Consider the following 19,939-nt stretch of genomic DNA (forward strand, 5'->3'; position numbering starts at 1 on the left):
TATCAATCTTTGGTGTAATAGAAATTAGTAAACTAGAAGAGTGCACAAAAACAAAAAAAAAGAGTGCACAAACAAATACAAAACAGGCCCATAATCTTGGTTTGAAAGGCCCAAAATAAGAAGATCCAACTGCACCTCCATTAACCCACAAAGGTCAGAGAGAGAGAGAGAGAGAGAGAGAGAGAGAGAGAGAGACTGAAGCGTTTCAAGTTTCAAAGTCTGGGTTTGATCTAGGGTTTTAGACACAGAGAAAGAGAGAGCTCTCCCTTCTCGAATTCAAAAAATCAGTGTGAAGTAGAAATGGCGACAGTTTCAAGGGTTTTTGGAGCTTGCAGGGTACTGATGGCGAAGGCCGCTTCTTCCTCCGGCGTTGTTAGCAGTCGCAGACAAGGTACTGGCATTCTCAAGGTAGTTCCCGTTTCCCAGCCGCTCGCTCAGTTTATCGGAGAAAACGAAGTCTCCCGTACTACCGCCGTCAAGAAAATCTGGGAGTACATCAAGCTTAACAACCTTCAGGTTAGGGTTTTGGTTTGGTTTTTTTTTGCTTTCTCGAAATTTCTGAGTCTTACTCTGTGCGCGTTCTACTGGATTTTGGGGAGCTTTGTTGACTGATTGCTAAATTTTGGTCACTTGTTGAGACTTAGGTTAGCATTTGTGTTGTCCAGAAGAAACTTGCTTTTTTCAAAATGGTAGAACAAGGTGTTGTGATTAGCATCTTAATTCAATATTCAAGCTTATCTTTGTGAATGCAGCTAGAACTAATCTGCTTATGATTCGATCCTGAGTGAACATTTCAAAGCCTAATTTTTTTGGTTATTTGTACTTTGATTTTCTTGCTTCTTGTTGTATTTGGGCAATGTGCTATGGAAGTCTCTTCTTTTATTGTGTTAGCCTTAGCTGATCTTTGAATCCTTTTTTGAGAGATTTCTGATTCCAACCCACATATTATTTGGTTTTTGATGTAGAATCCTGCAAACAAGAGGGAGATTCTATGTGATGAGAAACTCAAGACCATCTTCAGTGGGAAAGACTCTGTCATGTTCCTCGAGATTTCGAAGCATTTGTCTCAACATTTTCCCAAGTCTCGTTGATTTCTCACATTTGCGTTGTCCTTAAGACTGTTTAGTTTCTGTTACTATATCATCCAAGAAACGGTTCTCTTTTTTTTTTTTGGTATCTTCTTATGGGTGATCTTTATTGGTTATATAATAGACTACCGACCAGTTCCCATCTGTCTGAGACATTTATGTATCGATGATGATCCAAGGTCAATTTAGTTAATGGTTTGCGTCTTAAAAACATGTTTCTCTACCGTAATCCGAAACCAACTTCGACAGGATATGATTACTGCATATATCTGAGGTTTGTAAGCCAAACAACTAAATAGGCCATTTATTGATATAAAATCTACAGTAAAATTATATGAAAAAACAATTTTTTTTTGTGTCCAAACCTATTGTTATAACATGATACATTGAGTAGGACAGATTTGAAAGACACAGTTTCACAGTAGAAGTATAAAGTAAATGAGGCCGTAAGAAAAAAAAAAAAAAAAGAACTCCCTATGTCTCTTCGAATGTAAGCTTCTTGGAGTCTCCTTGCTGGTCATGTTATCAGAGATGAGGATGATCTTCTTCTGGTGTCTGCGGAGGAACCGGTTTCCAACCAGGTTTCTCATCCCAATACATATCGTAGTATATGTGTCCCGGAGTTTTGTTCTCCTCACAGCACCATATTCCCACATATCTCTTTACCCGCCTTCTAAATTTCTCTTCTCGCTCCTGCGCACACAAAACCAGAATAGGCCAGATCAGATTTACATATTGTATCAACATGTCTAAATTGTTCCACGGTTCAAAGATCTACTTACCTTGTCCGAGAATCCAATGAAAGCATCTTCAACTGAAGAAAACTTGATCACTTTGACATCGTTGAAGGAAGAGAATATCGCCTTGAACTGCAGAGGGCACAAAACAAAATGATTAGGCTAAGCCGGAGGTTACTTTAACATATCTAACCAAGAGTGATAGATATCTACAGAAATCTTAATTACCGTATCTTCATTGCTCCGCTTTGGGAACTTAAGAACCCGAGAGGGGCTTGTGTTATTTGATGCCTCACATCCTTCTTTTCCTTCTTGACAAAGCTGAACATCAAGCCATGACTCTTTTACCTGAAAATAATTTTCATTCCTGAGGATTAACTTCTGAAATGATTAATTAGAAAAACAACAATATCTTTGCAGCTTTTGTTACTTGTTTCGGCAATGCTGGGTTATCTAGAAAAGAATATTCTCTGATACCAATCCCAGGGCCAAACTCATCCTCCGGAAGCTCCTTAAGCATGATATTGACCTGCAAATGAAATTCGTCAGGGTGTTATGAGGCATTTGCAGAGAAAGAATCAGAGAAAATATAGACATGCTTAAACGTTATTACAATACCTCAAAGACATGATCAAGAGGGCAGATGAAAGGCTGTCGGGTCATAGATCCCTGAAGAGTACCAGGATGACCAAACCAAAGCCTATCTAATCTGCACCAAATTGGTGGCATCACCTGAAAAAATTATAGAGGACAACCAGCTATATAGTAAGAATCAAACATTATCATCAGGTAATATGCATACAAGCTGTTGAATAGACTCACCAGTGTACGATTAAGAAGAGACGCAATGGCTAGAGCTGATCTGACCTGTTTCATCTGCAAAGTGGACCAAATGTAGATGTAAAACTAGAAAAGTGGTCAAGTTAACATTTAGTTCCGAGGGACCATGTTAAGTTAGTAGACGTTACTTGGTGATTAACGAGGATAAAGTGTGACTCAATGGTATGCTTCCCGTCGAGTAACATGCTCTTTGGAATAGATGGTTTGAAAGCAATGAAACCTCCTGTGTTGTGTTGGAGTTTACATTATTGATTTTGTTTTTTCTCATCAACAAGAATAAGGTTGACGATTTTTAATAAAAAGAATTTTACCTGGTGAATCATAATATTCTGGTGGGTCATAGAAAACCATCCCCTCTCGCAGCCTATGGCGTTTTCCTTCAGTACCTGCATATTGGAATGTTGTATGCAGGGCGTATGGTTCTAGCCTGAGCTGTTGGTACATAGCCTGCCATATAAAATAGAAGTTATCTATCATTAGGCCATTCCTGAACACAAAAGAAGAAGACAAAAACCGCAAAAACAGGAAGCATGTAGAAAGGTACCTGAACAAAGTAAGTATGACCACTGCAAAATATGCTAGCAGGCAAAATTCCAACCTTGAGATTGCCATCATAAGCATAGAAAAGTCCACTGTCCCCATCTACAGATGGACCTAGCTGTTTCCTAATAATCTCATTGAACCCATTTTGATCCCAAACCTTATCATCCGCTACGAGAACTTCTTTCCATTCTTTTGCCAACTTTTTGGCAGATTCTGTTGGCCGCCAATGGAAAATTCCTATGTTGTAGGCGGCACCAACTTTCAAAGTCCAAGAAAAAGAACGGTATAGAAAATAGTTAGTAGTCATGTGCAACAGATTAGCTGCTATTAATGATAAGCGATTTTAAATGGGGAAATGTTAGCTAAAATCTACCTTGTTGCCATATGTCCAAACTGTCATCTATGACGGTAGGCACAACTTGATCACTTGATGTTAAAACATCAGCATCCGGGTATCGAGCCAAATAAGGCAGAGGGTTCTATCATATAAATATTACCAGAAGAAAATCATTAAGGGAAGATAACCAGACGAATAACGGTGTTAACAGTGTGCCGAATTAGTACCTTAAGCCACACCATGTCAGTGTCACACATTAGTAGCTCGTAACCATAAGGCAATACAGAATCTATGAGAAAAACTTTTTCTCTTCCCATTTTGTGGAATGTTGGAGAACCCCACCCCACATCTACCGTACTCATGTGGCTTCCCATGTCAAAAACAGGAACGCCTTTCCAGTACAAAGCCTCTAATAACTTAGTATCCATCGCACCTATAAAGCGTCATCACATAAAGTTACTAACTTATAGAAAGACAGTGAAATGGATAATAGACACATATGTTAGAAATGAAAACCCACCAACTAGAATATTGGAGAGATCTAAATCAGTCAAGTGTTTAACCCAAGTCAAAATGAAATCCATAAAAGCATAGTTCCCAAACGTCACTATAATGACATTATCCTTCACTCTTTCCCCAAACAATTCTTTGGTCAGTTTAAAGGTTTCAAGCGGTGGCATCTTCTTGTCCCGCGGAGGAGACACCCAGATTTTACCCAAGGATTTGCCTTTAGGCTCCTCCAAAACTGGCGGTGGGAGTGCCTCCGGTGGTGGTGGTGATGCTACTACTGGTAACTCCAATGTTGCATTTTCTTGTGGAAGACGGTGAATTCGGCCAGCAGCTACAATGAAAACTCATGAATAGATTGAACATAATGGGAAAACAAAAAAAATAAAAGTTTCACCACTCCATAATGAGATTGATGTATACTCAAACAAGCTCAGCTAGCCTAGTACCATTGAATTTAAAATGTAGTGTCCGAGAAGAACACTAGACTTAAGAAAAATCAAAACTTTAACAGACACCTTGAGCAATGAAATGCAGATCCAAGTTAATCACTTGATCAGATTCAAAAGCAGAGATGAAAATCAACTAAAGCGAACAAATTCAAAACCCATCTCAGGTTATAGCAAATCCAATGTATCAAACAACAAAAAAAGGGCTTTTCAAACGAACAGTGAGATTTAAAGGTCAACGGTGAGCTCGAATTAGAATCAGAACCAACGGATTAAAGAACCTCACTTCCAAAAATCTCACCTAATGATTAGACATCAATTAGCTTACAGAATCAAACACAACTATCAAACTCAGACCGCAAATCCAAAATCTTAAAGCAATGCAACGCAGAATGTAACCAAACCAGAATACATGCACAGAGAGAGTGTGTGAGAGAGAGAGAGAGGTTACTGGATAGAGGAGGAGAGGAGAGGAAGGAGGATGAGCCATTGGTGGGAGAGTAAATGGCTGAGAAGACATAGAAGGAAGAGACGAGAACGCCGATGATCACCGTCGCGTAGATCGTCACGAACAGAGGCTTCGAATTCGTGGCTTCGCGAAACCCATTTCGCCAACCCTCCACCATTATTTACCCAATTTCAAAATCTTCTTCTTCTTCTTCCTCAAATCTCCATTACAGAGAAAGGTTTAGTCTTTGGGTTGTTTATTTGTTGGGTTTTGTTTTCTTCTTCCTCTTGTTCGATTGATTTTTTCGATCGTTTGGTAGGTCTCTGGTCAACTTCGTTTTCGGCGTCTTCTCTTCAGCAGCTACGCTCATAATCGAATTTTACTTTGGGTTGCATTATTAAATTTTTTGTTTGTTTATTCAACATTGATGATGATGATTTGATTCCCCCGCAACTCCCAAGTAATGCAAAATAGTGGCATTTAAAACCCATTAATAATTTGTTTCTTCTCTAGTAAAATGGTTTAGCTCAATTTTGTACATGTTTGTTTGTTGTGTGTGTACTTGTATATCAATAATTCATAATTGAAATATCAATTTATATCATATTTGTAGGCTACTTGTAGGCTACTGTAGTTAAGTAAAATTTAAATGCATGCATTTGGGAAAAATAAAATACTCAAGGACAGAAAGACAAGAGTAGAGATCTTAAAAGTTAAAATGGCTTTCTTGTCTAGTTAGTAGCTTTGACTTTGTTATCTGGTTTCCCAAATCCCACGATGTCCGAACATGTCAACTCTCATTATTTTTCCAAGGAAATGATGTGAGTTGATGAAGATATCTAATTTGTTCATAAGCTAAATTGTAGATATAAATCCAAACTCGAGTATAGATTTCCGTAGAGTTTAGGGTAAGCGCAACTTCTTGCAAATGTTCGGCAGAATTCTCTTTTATCTTTAAACAATATAGTTAGGTTTCTTAAACAAAATTATTAAAGAGTTCAAACTAAATATCATAATATACATTTTCAAATTAAAAAAAAAAAAAAAATCTTAGAATGGTAGCATTAGCATATCAAATGAGTTTGTGATGATTGGGAATACGTCAGACCGGTCACTCAACTCTAATTTGACTCAAAATAATAATCTGAAAACGGTTTCTTTTATTTTGATCAACGATTTGCACTCCCATTCGCCTCTACCCTCTACGAAGGTGAAGAAACAATGTACATTATTTCACTTGTTTGAAAAGAAAATCAAATATAAAAATGTAACAAAACTCGATCATTCAAACCATAACAAAAAGACTTAAACAAGGCCTCAATAAACAAAGCCCACATAGCCCAATATACAAAAAACCCATGAAAGCTGAAAAGGAGAGAACATTCATACTTCGATAGGATTCCTCTCGCCGTCGAGACAATTTGGGAATCCATGAGCAAAATACGACTAAAGATTTACTAATCTTGATTAACAACATTTTTAGCAATTTCATAATCCCCTCTATTTGCTAAAGACAGAGGGTTCATCTTCCCACCACTAACTAAAAAATAATAATAAAAATATTCCACCTTTAAAACAAAACCCAAAATCAAATAATCGTTTAGTCCTAATAGTTTCTGATAAAGAATTATTGCAGAAATTTCCAGTTTCGAACAATTTTTTTTTATCTTTTGGATTTTTCATTTTTTTGGCCACTTAAAAAAACGATATATTTGTGATTTTATTTTTTTTATGAAATGCATACTTAATATAGCAAACGCTTAACCTTTTTAAAAAAGAGGAAATATAAAAATTCAAACATAATGTGAAATTATCTTTTTAAATCTTAAAAAATGACAGAATCTAAAACATTTAAAGCAAGATGGTAAAATTTACAAATGCCATTAAAAATGGACTTTTCCTATTTGATGTTTCTAATTCTAATACAAATAGTTTAGGTTTAATGGCGTACTTAGTATAAATGTTTGAAAATTTCGTGTGTTTTTATACCTCCAATAACTTACTTTGTATACAAACAGTACAAATTTGTTCGAATCCGTGTCCAATCCCTTTTTCTTAATTTGTTTTAATATATTTCTTTCGTATTTAAAGTGGAGTATAATATATAGTCTCTTCCATAGAACAGCCGAAAACACACACCCCCACATGTCTCTGCATATAATAAAGAACCAACGCAGTGCACAATCCATATTAATCTTTTTACAAACTCAGCATATTTTTTAACCTATAAAAAAAGTTAGTCGGAATCTTTTATGTGTTGATTGATATTATTATAGTTACTGCATGCTGATCAAATTAAATTATTTATTATAAAGCTTTTTGGGCACCAACTTGCTTATAACCTAGTACAAGTTCCATTTTTGTATCACATCATTACTATACCTTTTCCTAAATCCATCTTCAAAAAGATAAAAAAGCATTTGGTCTAACGTGTCCACGATCGTTAATCTAAAATATCTTTTCTTCTTTTATAACTCTAAAGTTATATTTTCTTTTTTCTTCTGTATTTGACAACAATGTACCAAATGGTACTATATAAGAAGTTGGCATTTTATATGTCAAGGAACGAAAAAGCTTATGTTATTATTTTCCTTTTTCATTTCTTTTTGGGTAGATTGATGGTACATTCGCATTTATTTATCATTTGATATTTATAATATATGCTTGTTGTATAACCATGATATTAATGTTTTATACAAGTATCTACCAAACATCTACACGAATACTATATTCACAACAGAAACAGCTCAATTTTGTCGAGAATATTACCTTTTATGATAAAACATGTTCTGGTAATATCTCTTTTTAAGACAATCTCTTTTAACTTAATATTCGATAGAATAAGCTCACTACATTTAGATAGAACAACTTGGGGATACATTCTCATGTATTTTACTCAATCGGATACTTTGTATGCAACCATTTTTTTGATAGTCTTTTTCGTGAAAACATCTTCGAACTTAACGTTATATATGAACTAGGGTGATAAAATTAGTCGTAGTTCTAAAGTAACCGAATATAATATAGATACTACAACATATAAATTATCAAATTGATCTAGCTAACCAATGAAAATGATCAAAAATATTCATATTTTTCATATTCATTAATATTTTCTAACAAAAACTAAAAATGTAAATAAATTTGAGTTTTGAAGTTTTATAACTTTTTAAAATTATGCCATCACTCATTAACTTTATTTTTAACCGAGAAAAAAGAAACTACATCTAATGAAAAAGAATGAACATCTCAGTTTCAACGTTGAACCAAAAACACAAATACAACAGAAAAAAAAAAGAAAAAAGAAAAACTATAAGCAATCCAAGAGATGTCTTCATGGCCTTTCATAAAGGACGAAGTATCACTTCGGAGAAAAAAAAATTCTTAGATCATTTTCTTGATCGATTGATCGATTCACGTTCATGTCCTCTCCACAAGAAACTGTTATGCAACTTCTTTCCCTTCTTCTTCTTCTTTTTTTTTTTTTTTCTTTTTCTTTTAATCAACGTAAAGACAACACACAACAGAGATCGAAAAACAGACGAACGCTGCGCGATAAAGCTGTAAATTTAATCCAAACCGAATAGGTGTTTCAAGGAGCACCTGGAGGGTTCTTGTGTCCGATACCTTGACTAGGACCTTGGTGGGTTGGTCTGAATGCGTCTTGTTCTATGTTCTTGTAGCGGTTGATCTTGTGGTACCACACAAAATCATCCTTAGGTGGCTCAGGGGGTGACCAGGAAACAACCGGTGCGTGTCGAGCTGCCGTTGTACACACAAAGTGTAGCTGCAGTATCACCAGGAGAACAATAAGAAAACGAGACAGAACCATGATTGAACAAGCACGAGTCACCATCATTGAAAACTTTGTGTGTTAATTTAGCTAGTGAAGATATTGTAAAACCTAGCTGAAAGCCTTTAAACCCTTTAAAGAGTATGTTTATAAGTGATTGCTTTCTTCTTACAAAAACAAGAGAGAAGTGTGCAATTTAAGAAGGATCGGAGGGTAAAGGACCCCACAAAACCGTATGTCTCGATGCTCAAGACTATTGTTAAAGAACATATATATATATATATGGACACTAACTATATAACTAGTTCATAAAGTAACTGTGTATACTTAAGGTAAGGACCTCTTCTTTTGAAGGTGCGTGAGATGTGTAAATGCACTTAAGACTTCAACCTTATATTTTATATCGTCTACTTAATTAAACAAATCCTACTATTTCGAAATAACATATGTTATAGTGTAATATACTTAACATAAATTAGGACAACCACAAAAAAGAAGACACGTATCTTTTATTTATAATTAAGACTAAACCTAGTTCTGAATATTCGTAATGGACTCCACAAAATATATAATTCATGTGTATATCATATATATGGGTCATTTTAGGTTGAGGTAGATCAGCCCCTACATGTACACATTAATCAACGTGTGTTGCTTGTGGTGTTTTTTTACTTTGGCTGCTTTAGTTTTTGGCTTGAAATGCAAAAGGGTACTTGCAATACGAATATTTACCAAAAAAGGAAAGTTCTATGCTCCTCGAACGCATCTTTTCTTAGCCATTCATCGAAAGAAACGGAGGCGTTGTTCTTGATATGACAACCCTCTATAATATAAAGTACTTATTTTCTAATATATTATGTTCTTTAGTTATCTTTATGTTTGTTTATTTGTTCCTTAATCAAATTAATGCTTTCATTCTCCGCTAATCTCACCCATTAAGCGTTTTTGTTGTATAATAATATCTTATATATGTTTGCTCTGTACGTCAATCTCCCTAGGCAATGATTATCACTAAATTTTGGTTTAGGCTAGCTAGCTGAGTTTGGAATGAACTTGGCAAACACCCAAAAAAAAAAAAAAAAAAAATACAAGCTCAAGTATTATAAATAAATATGTTGGTTTGCTCAGTTGAAATACAAGCTGCATGCATGATGATGAATGAAAAGAAATAAAAACAGCTGTTCATTCTCATACAGTAGTGAAGTAAAGCATTGCATTGAATCATAAGTGACTAGATAGGTGCATGCGAATTACTTTAATTACAAGAATCACACGTTTTTTGTTGTCAAAGATGCATAGGGTTATAATATATACATCCATAGCCTATAGAGTAGGGTTTATATACTTCACTTGGAGATTTTTGAAAATAGTTTTTGTTTGTAGTATATATATGAAAATGGTCGAAAGATATATAAAGTAGAGAGCAAGATTAGTTTTAAGGAAAAAAGAAGAAGACAAAACATCATGCGAACTTTGAATTCCAGCCACTCAGACATTTAAAAAGAATTTCGAAAAAAAAGAGAGCAGTCACCATCACTAAGATCAATTCTTTTTCTGTTAAGGAGACCCTTACCTCAAATGGTCTATTCAAAGGATTCCACAAATCAAAAGCTACGAACTTAGTCGCAATACATATTTATCATCCACCAATTTATTCGATTTCATGTACTTTTCTTTTTCTTATATATATATATATATATATATATATATATATATATATATTTGTTCATGAAAAGACTACTTCTACTATTATTTCGAATCTCACGAAATCAGACGACCGGCCGTTACTTCTATTGCAATGTTATAACCCATAATTTTTTTTTGTTTCAAATGTTATGTTATGGAAAGAAAAGGATAACAAAAGTCATATTCTTACCTTTTTTCGAAGAATTGGACTGTACAACCTTTTTTTTGTCAACAAAAACTATAGATTGTACAACCTTTGAAAACATTTTTCTTTTTAAAAAGTTGATTTGGAAAATCAAGAAAAAACAATATCTTATATGATCAATGATTCCAATTTATGTACTAATAATTAAATCCCTCATGCTAATCGTTCAATGATGTCCAAATAAATGTTATATTAACCTTTGAAATTTAAATTTTGACACACACACACACAAAAAATGAAGAGAATAAATAAGAGGAATTCAATCTTCTTTTTATTACAAAGTAGGCACTCCACATTTCATACACAACAGATATAGTTTCACACGATTGGGCCAATTGTTATGGTTCTTTCCTTATAAAAGCACATTTTATAATTGTAGTTTTGGCCCAATAACGCTGTTACGTTTTCCAACCTATTTTGCCTAGACTTATGATTTTTTATTTTTTTTTTAAACATGGAAGCATAAATCATAACTAAGAGCACTAAAGAAGTAACTAAAGATGTAGGATCCATTGTTCATAGATACATATATATATGCATGAAAAGAGAGGATTACAGAACAAGCAAGCAGTGGTAGATCACCTGTGAGAGCATCGTGGTCATTAGTTAAAGATCGGTTGTCTGAGATTAGTCGCATTGAGTTTCTCATAAACAGGGCAGAGAGGATTAATGATCAGATCAAATGCAAATTCTCTAATCTCCCTCAGTCATTTCTTGATGCCACAAAGATAATATATGGAAAGGTCAGGGGAAGTATCATGAACATTGCTTCATGCGTAAAAAAATTTGTTTCTTAAGAAACATTGTTTCATGAAGGAAAGTTTTGCTCTGTTTTCAGGATATTGGCCATATAATTCTTGAGGCATATTCTCGAGTTCTTGCAAACTTGGCGTTCCGCATTATAAACATGATTGAAGAAATCTTGCAAGAAGATGCTCTGAGAAACCCCAGCTCTCCTGGCTCCTACGAACTCCCAAGAACCCCAGACAGGCTCGTTTACAACATGAGAAAAGTAAATGATGGTACAAGGACTGGTCCTGTCAGATCCTAAAGCCAACAGTTTATCTCTGATATAAGATAATAAGAAGGTTCTATATAGCTCGACGCGTGCCACCTGAAGCTTCTCCTATGTTTGAAGAGTAACCTTGTCGATCCTGCTATCTTTTACGTGTATAAACTCCACACCATTTTGAACTCAGCAGCCATTATAGTTTTGTTCATAGTCTAATATGTACTATCAACGATTATACGTAGAAATCAGCAGCCATTATAGTTATATCTTATTATCTTGTACCATATATAGTGTGGTCTGACTATAACATATCACACAAAATATGCTCTTAAGATCATAAATATCCTAACCTTCCAAGTACCAAGTCCCAGTTTAAAATATGTTGATATTAATCCCCCCACATCCCCACTAATCTCAAAATTAAGTAGCACCCTTATGATAAATTAAAGCTATGCTAATGAATTGGATTTCATACTTTCACCTTCCCACTCACGAAGCTATAACTCCTTACCGTTTCAAAATCTCTTCACTTCCCCAGTTTTGTTGGGTATAAAAACTCTTCACCACTTCACTCTTACCATCACAAAATATTCTAAAATCAATAAACAATGGCAACCCCAGTTCTTCTCTGTTTCTTCATCTTATTCTCGGGGACTCTTTCTTCATCATCAACTCACCCAAAAAACTTCACCGTCGAGCTGATCCACCGTGACTCTCCCCTTTCTCCACTCTACAACCCACTAAACACTGTCACTGACCGCCTCAATGCTGCTTTCTTGCGCTCCATCTCTCGTTCCCGCCGCTTCAATAACCAGTTATCTCAAACCGATCTCCAATCTGGTTTAATCGGAGCAGACGGAGAGTTCTTCATGAGTATCGCCATCGGTACTCCACCAATGAAGGTCCTAGCCATCGCTGACACAGGAAGTGACCTTACCTGGATCCAGTGCAAGCCCTGTCAACAATGTTACAAAGAAAACGGTCCAATCTTCGACAAGAAGAAATCATCTACTTACAAGAGTGAGGCTTGTGACTCACGTAACTGTCACGCCTTATCAACAAGCGAACGCGGATGCGACGAACCCAACAGTATCTGCAAGTACCGTTACTCATACGGAGACCAGTCATTCAGCAAAGGAGACGTTGCCACAGAAACTATATCTATTGACTCTGCTTCAGGGTCCCCTGTTTCTTTCCCCGGTACTGTTTTTGGCTGCGGTTACAATAACGGTGGTACCTTCGACGAGACTGGTTCTGGGATCATCGGTCTTGGTGGAGGTCACTTATCACTAATCTCCCAGCTCAGCTCGTCTATTTCGAATAAATTCTCTTATTGCTTATCACACAAGTCATCTACCACGAATGGCACAAGCGTCATAAACCTAGGCGCCAACTCGATCCCTTCAAGTCCAAGCAAAGACTCGGGCGTGGTATCAACTCCGTTGGTCGATAAAGAGCCTCTTACTTACTACTACTTGACGCTCGAAGCCATCTCCGTCGGGAAGAAAAAGATTCCCTACACCGGAAGCGCGTACAACCCAAACGACGGCGGAATATTCTCGGAAACGTCAGGAAACATCATCATCGACTCTGGAACGACGCTGACTCTCCTAGACTCTGGTTTCTTTGACAAATTTGGCGCTGCCGTGGAGGAATCAGTGACCGGGGCTAAGCGTGTGAGTGATCCACAGGGGCTTTTATCACACTGTTTCAAATCCGGAAGCGCAGAGATCGGATTGCCGGAGATAACGGTGCACTTCACCGGAGCCGACGTGAGGCTGAGTCCGATCAACGCATTCTTGAGAATGAGTGAAGACATGGTTTGTCTTAGCATGATTCCGACCACCGACGTTGCCATCTACGGGAACTTTGCTCAGATGGATTTTCTAATTGGGTATGACTTGGAGGCGAGGACGGTCTCGTTTCAACGCATGGACTGCTCTACCAATTTCTGATTTGTAACGGCGACGTCTCGAACTTGATTTTATATTATCCATCATTATTATTATTACACGATATGTTCGTTGTGGAGATATAGAATCACAATCTACAAATAACTTTCAGCTTTCATAATTCCTATATTGATGTCCTCTCATTGATATTTTATAATTGGGTCTCAACTTCTCAAAGTACAACATGGATACTGACTTATAATAGAGAAATTATTGAGATTCATAGACCAGTTGTGTTTCTACAGTGGATGCTCATATACATTTTAATTTCATGTTCAGATCATATGGGGTTTCACCAATCTCGAAAACATTCTAACAATTCAAACCAAAAAATACAAAAAGAAAAAAGAGATACCGAAGATGAATGGCTCGAGCTTTGTCGTGTAGAACTGAAATCGGAAAAAGATGGCACACAGACAGTGAATGTAAGATCAATCAGAGCTGGAATCGTAGAAGTCACTGGGGCAAGGAGTCATGACTTCGGATTCAAGTAACTGGACGACTCTGTGCATTGTTGGCCGCTCATCTGGACTTGAAGACACACACTGCGTTGCTATTGACAGAAGAGCATCAAGACTCTCTCTCTCCACTCCTTCACAGCTTAGATCAACAATCTCCTTTGCCCGGTTTTCGCTGATTAAGAAGTTTAGCTGCAAGATTATATAAAACGGATTTAAAGCTTTTACTAGTCAATATTATTATCAAACCGGGATCTCTTTCGATGTCAAAAATAAGAAAGAAAGCGGGATCTCGTTATGCTTACCCAACCAACAATGTTAAAGCCTTTCTCGATGAAGGAGGCATCCGTGGGAAGTTTACCACTCAAGACTTCAAGAACCAAAACCCCGAAACTGTAAACATCTGTTTTCTCAGTCGCTCTACCGCTTTGCATATATTCTGCAACCAACACTCATGATGATTTCATCAATTTAGGTCATATGACAGAGAGTAACAACAATTAAAGAGCATTACTAATACTGTGCAAGTACCTGGAGCCAAGTAACCGAATGTGCCTGCAACAATGGTTGTAATATGAGATTCTTCGTCCTCTAGCAACTTGGCAAGCCCAAAGTCTGAAACACGAGCCTCTAGATTTCCATCGAGTAAAATGTTGCTCGATTTTATATCACGGTGTATAATCCTCGGAGAACAATCATGATGCAAGTATGATAACCCTTTTGCTGCTCCTATTATGATATTTACTCGCGAATCCCAATCCAGTTGTTCGCCTCTCTCTACACATTTAAAGATTTCATTCATTAGAATCACCATTATCGGTTAGGGAAACCCATAAATATGAAGTTGAGGGTTTACTATGTAGAGCTTCATCAAGGCTTCCACCAGGAAGGTAATCATATAGCAGAAGCTTTGATGTGGGTGAATTGCAGTATCCTCGTAGATTAACAAGGTAACGGTGTTTGATGCTCCCAAGAATCTCAAGCTCTCTTTCAAAAAACCGATCAAAACCTTCATTTAACTTTACAATTCTTTTCAGCGCAAAAACATTGCCATCATCCATCGACAGCTTGTACACTGTTCCAAAGCCTCCACAGCCTATTATGTGCTCTTCATTAAGAGTTTCCAGTCTCTTGATAATGTCTTTGGAAGCGTAGGGCAAATCTCCATGGAACATCACTATAGACGCACCTAGATATGTAAAATCGTCTCTCATGGTGTCAAGTTTTGAGAGAAATATATCTATTTTTGAGCTGATCTCTACAATAAGAGTCAGCAAGACTCACCTCCACCTACATCTATCGCAAGGCTTTTACTCTCAACTCTACCAAGCTTTTTATAGAGAAAGCATCCCCAGAAACACATGAGCGCCACTAGTAGCAGCCCACCCACAGTTGCTGAAGCACTTATAAGAAGCCTTTTAGGGTTATTGCCTCCTTGGCCTATAATACGGGAGAAACCAAAAAGCAAACTCATTTCACGCCAAATAATGTACTACAACAATTTCCCTATATGTTTATATAGAGGATATTAAGATATGATCAATATATTCTGAACAGAAAAATGAAGAAGAAACAGCTGTTATACCTGTTGGAGACCCAGAAACTGTAGAATTTCCAGTGTCATTGCATACAACATCGATTTGTTTTCCACACAATTTAAGATTTCCGTTGAAGCTGCAAGAGTGATGCATCAGTAATACTTGGTCATTTTCAGCTATACCGGTGCAAAGCTAACAACATGTGCTATGCTATTGTGCACAACGTGAAAAATTAAAACTGCTTTGCCAGATCAACCGTAGAAAGGTTTATCAACCTTCACTTCCTAAAATCTGGTTGGGGAAAGGGGTAAAGTTGAATTATACTTACGAGTCCCTCGATAATCGAGCGAGTAGGCCATCGGAAGGTATTTGTCCCACCAGTAAATTGTTTGAGACATTGCTTCAAAAGAAGATCAACATAGTTAGCACTTAGTAACATAGAGACTCAAATATACACAGAACAGCAAAATAAAATAAAACACACAAGTTATAGACTAGCAACTCACAATTTAGTAAGCTTTTTCAACTGCCCAAGTGACGCAGGGATAGCTCCCTTGATAAAGTTGCTTGAGATGTCCCTTTATAAATGCGAGTCAAGAATCAACTTAGTAGTTCAGAAAAATCTAGATGATATGTCCATTTGTTATTAAGGAAGCGCTAACATAGATTTACAACTCTCATCATCATTTGAGAGTTTTTCACCAAGCAAATAGAACACAATACATGTGTTGGATATAATTTATGTCAAACAGTCAACCTCACTGTACGTTTTAAGGTCCAACAAGACTAGAGAATTAAGTATGTTCGAAAAACATTATGCTGCATGGAAGGTCAGAAGAAGCTGTTGTGGTTCACTATATGTTTATATAGAAGATATTCAATGGAGAGAGTAGCTAGCCGAACAATAAATAACAGATCCTACAGAGGCTAGGAAAACAGATCCACTTGGAAGGAGGAGAAAAACCACGTACAGGTTTTTCAGCGCGGACAGGTTTCCTATTTCACTTGGGATTGTTCCACCGATGTAATTATTCTGCAAGTATCTGCAAGGAATAGAGGGACTAAATTTAAAAAAAAGTTCACAACGATTCTTGTAAACCAGCTAAACTTTTGACTTAAAACCATTGGTTTATCATCACTCACAAGACACATCAATATTACGCACCAACTAGTATATAGAAGAAAATATAGAAAAGCATTAGCAATTGTCAGAAAGATATTATAAATTCGGAAAAAGTTAAAGAAAAATTCGATCAGCAATGAAGTGTAATCACTAATCAGCATATGTATTTTGGGAAAGCACTTACATTCCCTCTAGTGCTGTGCAATTGCCCAATGCGGCAGGTATTGGGTCATATATAAAATTGTTGTGAAGAATTCTGCGATGACAAGGGAATACACGTACGTTGAGCAGTAGAGCATATGCCAGACAAAAATAAAATTAATTAAGGGTTAGGAGCACATACAAAAGCCTTAACTGGTCCAGCTTTCCAAGCTCAGGGGGTAAAGTTCCCCTTAATTTATGATGAGTAAGACTCCTGTATACAAGAAAATTCAGGAACCAACAAAGATGCACCACATACTGAAGAAAACAAGAGAGTTTAAACTAAAGAAAGTTCAAACTTACAAGGCTATAACTCTTTTTGTTATTGCGTCACAGGTCACTCCCTTCCAGTTACATGGATCAGGATCCTCTGGTCTCCACTGGCCAATAACACCATCAGAATCCGCAACTCCATTTCTAAAACTCAAAAGCGCCTCACCTGAAGAAAAAAGGATATAAGCCCTTCAGCAATCTGGGTGGAGTAGATGGTGATCTTGCCTTGTCAAAGAAAAAATATGGAAGAGATTACGGAGACATATAGCTATACCATCAGGACTAATTGCTTCATTTTCATTCGTTAGGGCACAAAGCAGTGAGATCAATAGAAGCCATGAGCAGCAGCGCTTCATCAGACAGATGCCCATTATGGCACCGTTCAAGCATAATATAGTTACTGCCGATCATCTGAAAGAACAGCCTCCGCAATGTAGCACTCGTAGCATATACTCAGCTGCTCCTTGACGCCCTGTATATCTTTAAGAAACAAAAAGAGACTCCTGAAGACAAAAAAAAACAATGTCATTAGATCGTATGAAAAAAACAGAACTATGACCCCTCATTTGAATCTCTACCAAGACAAATAATTTGTATGAAGCAAAACTGAACTATGAGCTTCCAGATTTCAAATTACCCACCAAGTGTACAAATCCAAAGATATAGAATGCACGGAATATTCACTATCGTTCATCAAATAGAGTCAAACCCAGAACTCTACGAATTCAAAAACATTTTGCATAATAGGAAGTAAGCAATGAACTTGGAAAATTGGAACCAAAACCAGACTACCAAATCCTCAATTACAAATCAAGCACTCCAGAACATCGATGCACAACCTTTGCATGGTCTCATTTACAATTACAGCACACAGAACAGTGGGATTGACCTACAACGGATCAAATCCATCTCCAAATTTGCAAAATTGGAAAGCGAAATTGAAAATCTTTCCAAATAAAACCCAACTCATTCTTTAAAGAGGACGTCAGGCAGCTAAAATCTAGCTGAATCACGAAATTAGGAGGACATCATTGCAATCACAGGAAGGAGAACTAAAGAGTCAAAACCATTCAATAATCTTAAAAACGAAATCGAAGACGATTCGTCGAGTAAATCAGACCAAAATCTCACTTCCCCCACCACCTAAAGAAAACGCGAAAGAGAATGAAAAGGAAATGGGAATTACACGAACCTCAAAATGGATCCGCGAGGAGGAAGATGAAGAAAGAATAAGACAGAGGAAGAAGACGCAATTGAGCTGTAAAGCAAAGTCTTAACTTAAACAAAAAAAAATATCAACTTTTTTATTTTTTTTGGGTGTGTGATTTATGAGAGAGAGTGAAGAGAGAGAGAGAGGGGAGAGGAGTGTGCAGTAACCAAAGAAAAAGAAAGGAATCGGCTTAGTTACGAGTTTACGACCAATGAGAGAGGAGAAGTGGTGATCACACGTGCCGACCTTGACTTCCCGCACGTGTCGACCGACGCAATAACGGACAAAAGGCTTTTGTGTTCTTGGGTCAGTTAAACATCGTTATGGGCCAAGTTAAGCCCATTATTGATTTCGAAGCGTGCAAACTACTCACCTAATCAAACAAAGTGTACTTTAAAATCAATCAAACAATGGATTTGATTGATAACCAATCATTAGCTTTTATGATATAAAACTGAATATATATACTATACTAAGAAAATTAGATTATCATGATGAAGTAACCAGAAGAATTGTAGAATGTTGTTAAGTTTTTTGAATGTGAAAGGATCAGATCATGATGGCATGGCTTAAATTTTAGCTGTTGTTTCATGTGCTAAGCAATGGAAAAGATACCTGAGGATGGAGAGTTCGATCACGTTAGACATGAGGATGAAGTTAGAAAAGGTCTGTGCTGGTGGTGGTATGGCTTAAGGAACCCATCAATATTATTCTTCTCACTAATCAATCGAAATAACAAAAATTTATTTTGGGATTTGAGCAATTTGAATTTGAACGACTTTTTAAGAAAAAAAATTAATTAAAATCTAAGACAAAATCACATATAGAAAATGGAAAATGATTATCTAAAAACAGGTTAGTAATGTACTAGTGATGGACCCGCACGTACGTGCGGGGTTATTTTTGCAAAACTACGATTTTTTTATGTAGATACGATTTTGGTAAAAGTTTGTTATATAAGTTTATTTGAAAAATTATACATATGCATACAATTGTAAAATATAGATATTGTTTACTTAATATAGTTTTAAAATAATTTAAATGAAAATGTTAAATGATATTACGTGTTTATTTTTTAAACTAATCAAAACATTTCTAACTGTTTGCTTAGAGATGTTAAATCGGATTTGGATTTGACTTTAGTTTGAATTATTTTACGTATAGTTAGGAATGAGAAACTTGTCCTGTCCCGACCCGTCCCTTCCTGTCTCGTCCCAACCCGTCCCGTCTCGTCCCGTCCGGACCCGTCATGTCTATATCGTCCTCTATCCATCATATATTTCTGTCCCACAATCGTTTCCTTTTAAAAACATAATTATTTGCTAATGTTTATTATAAGAAACTTGGCAAGAGATCTAGACGGAATACATGTATTCCTCGTTTAAATATTTATTTTTTCACATTAATAAAACTCTACTTATAAATCTAAGTCACATGCTCCCACCATTTTCATTCACAAGTCACTGCTTCTAATCCGAGTATACACAATCCTTGTTCAATTTTTAATGTTATTGATCGTTCAATTTCATCTTTATTTTC

The 19,939-nt window shown here is 36.4% G+C and overlaps 5 protein-coding genes across 6 annotated transcripts; 2 read left to right on the forward strand and 3 right to left on the reverse strand.

The window, feature by feature from the left end:
• The first annotated feature begins 159 nt into the window (after nt 1-159).
• On the forward strand, nt 160-1,299 carry LOC17889562 (upstream activation factor subunit UAF30). Its single transcript, XM_006295206.2, has 2 exons — nt 160-516; nt 966-1,299. The coding sequence occupies exons 1-2, from the start codon at nt 301-303 to the stop codon at nt 1,089-1,091; spliced, it is 342 nt and encodes a 113-aa protein (XP_006295268.1). The 5' UTR covers nt 160-300; the 3' UTR covers nt 1,092-1,299.
• Nucleotides 1,300-1,377: 78 nt separating this feature from the next.
• LOC17889320 (arabinosyltransferase XEG113) lies at nt 1,378-5,354 on the reverse strand. The gene is made up of 13 exons (XM_006293760.2): nt 4,953-5,354; nt 4,066-4,386; nt 3,773-3,978; nt 3,582-3,687; nt 3,210-3,466; nt 2,977-3,112; nt 2,794-2,888; nt 2,648-2,701; nt 2,444-2,557; nt 2,256-2,354; nt 2,054-2,173; nt 1,871-1,957; nt 1,378-1,781 (listed from the first exon to the last, which is right to left on the reverse strand). The coding sequence occupies exons 1-13, from the start codon at nt 5,125-5,127 to the stop codon at nt 1,614-1,616; spliced, it is 1,938 nt and encodes a 645-aa protein (XP_006293822.1). The 5' UTR covers nt 5,128-5,354; the 3' UTR covers nt 1,378-1,613.
• A 2,800-nt stretch (nt 5,355-8,154) lies between these two features.
• Nucleotides 8,155-8,904, reverse strand: LOC17890235 (precursor of CEP4). The gene has a single exon (XM_006296269.2). It carries the CDS (start codon nt 8,806-8,808, stop codon nt 8,542-8,544), a length of 267 nt encoding a protein of 88 aa, XP_006296331.2. The 5' UTR covers nt 8,809-8,904; the 3' UTR covers nt 8,155-8,541.
• Nucleotides 8,905-12,253: 3,349 nt separating this feature from the next.
• LOC17889523 (probable aspartic protease At2g35615) lies at nt 12,254-13,600 on the forward strand. The gene has a single exon (XM_006295629.1). The coding sequence runs from the start codon at nt 12,254-12,256 to the stop codon at nt 13,598-13,600; it is 1,347 nt and encodes a 448-aa protein (XP_006295691.1).
• A 175-nt stretch (nt 13,601-13,775) lies between these two features.
• On the reverse strand, nt 13,776-18,521 carry LOC17890336 (LRR receptor-like serine/threonine-protein kinase FEI 2). Of its 2 annotated transcripts, none has more exons than XM_006295720.2 (14): nt 18,383-18,521; nt 17,465-17,693; nt 17,221-17,356; nt 17,060-17,131; nt 16,901-16,972; nt 16,565-16,636; nt 16,100-16,171; nt 15,922-15,993; nt 15,641-15,729; nt 15,340-15,495; nt 14,912-15,244; nt 14,587-14,832; nt 14,361-14,494; nt 13,776-14,247 (listed from the first exon to the last, which is right to left on the reverse strand). In XM_006295720.2, exons 2-14 carry the CDS (start codon nt 17,559-17,561, stop codon nt 14,029-14,031), a joined length of 1,770 nt encoding a protein of 589 aa, XP_006295782.1. In that variant the 5' UTR covers nt 17,562-17,693; nt 18,383-18,521; the 3' UTR covers nt 13,776-14,028. The 2 variants fall into 2 exon arrangements, with proteins under 2 accessions (XP_006295782.1, XP_023640258.1); XM_023784490.1 differs by lacking the exon at nt 18,383-18,521 and adding an exon at nt 18,030-18,362.
• Between the last annotated feature and the right edge of the window lie 1,418 nt (nt 18,522-19,939).

This window comes from Capsella rubella, unplaced genomic scaffold, assembly GCF_000375325.1.
Source record: "Capsella rubella cultivar Monte Gargano unplaced genomic scaffold, Caprub1_0 scaffold_4, whole genome shotgun sequence".
NCBI classification, from domain to species: domain Eukaryota; kingdom Viridiplantae; phylum Streptophyta; class Magnoliopsida; order Brassicales; family Brassicaceae; genus Capsella; species Capsella rubella.

Coding starts and splice junctions, on each gene's coding strand:
- LOC17890235 (XM_006296269.2), bottom strand. CDS start 8,808: ATGATGGTGACTCGTGCTTGTTCAATCATGGTTCTGTCTCGTTTTCTT.
- LOC17889320 (XM_006293760.2), bottom strand. CDS start 5,127: ATGGTGGAGGGTTGGCGAAATGGGTTTCGCGAAGCCACGAATTCGAAG. Junction 4,387..4,952: donor CTCCTCTCCTCCTCTATCCA/GTAACCTCTCTC, acceptor TTTTCATTGTAG/CTGCTGGCCGAATTCACCGT. Junction 3,688..3,772: donor CTGACATGGTGTGGCTTAAG/GTACTAATTCGG, acceptor TTTATATGATAG/AACCCTCTGCCTTATTTGGC.
- LOC17889562 (XM_006295206.2), top strand. CDS start 301: ATGGCGACAGTTTCAAGGGTTTTTGGAGCTTGCAGGGTACTGATGGCG. Junction 517..965: donor TCAAGCTTAACAACCTTCAG/GTTAGGGTTTTG, acceptor TTTTTGATGTAG/AATCCTGCAAACAAGAGGGA.
- LOC17889523 (XM_006295629.1), top strand. CDS start 12,254: ATGGCAACCCCAGTTCTTCTCTGTTTCTTCATCTTATTCTCGGGGACT.
- LOC17890336 (XM_006295720.2), bottom strand. CDS start 17,561: ATGGGCATCTGTCTGATGAAGCGCTGCTGCTCATGGCTTCTATTGATC. Junction 15,994..16,099: donor TTGAAAAAGCTTACTAAATT/GTGAGTTGCTAG, acceptor CTTCTTTTGAAG/CAATGTCTCAAACAATTTAC. Junction 14,495..14,586: donor ATTCGGTTACTTGGCTCCAG/GTACTTGCACAG, acceptor TGTTGGTTGCAG/AATATATGCAAAGCGGTAGA.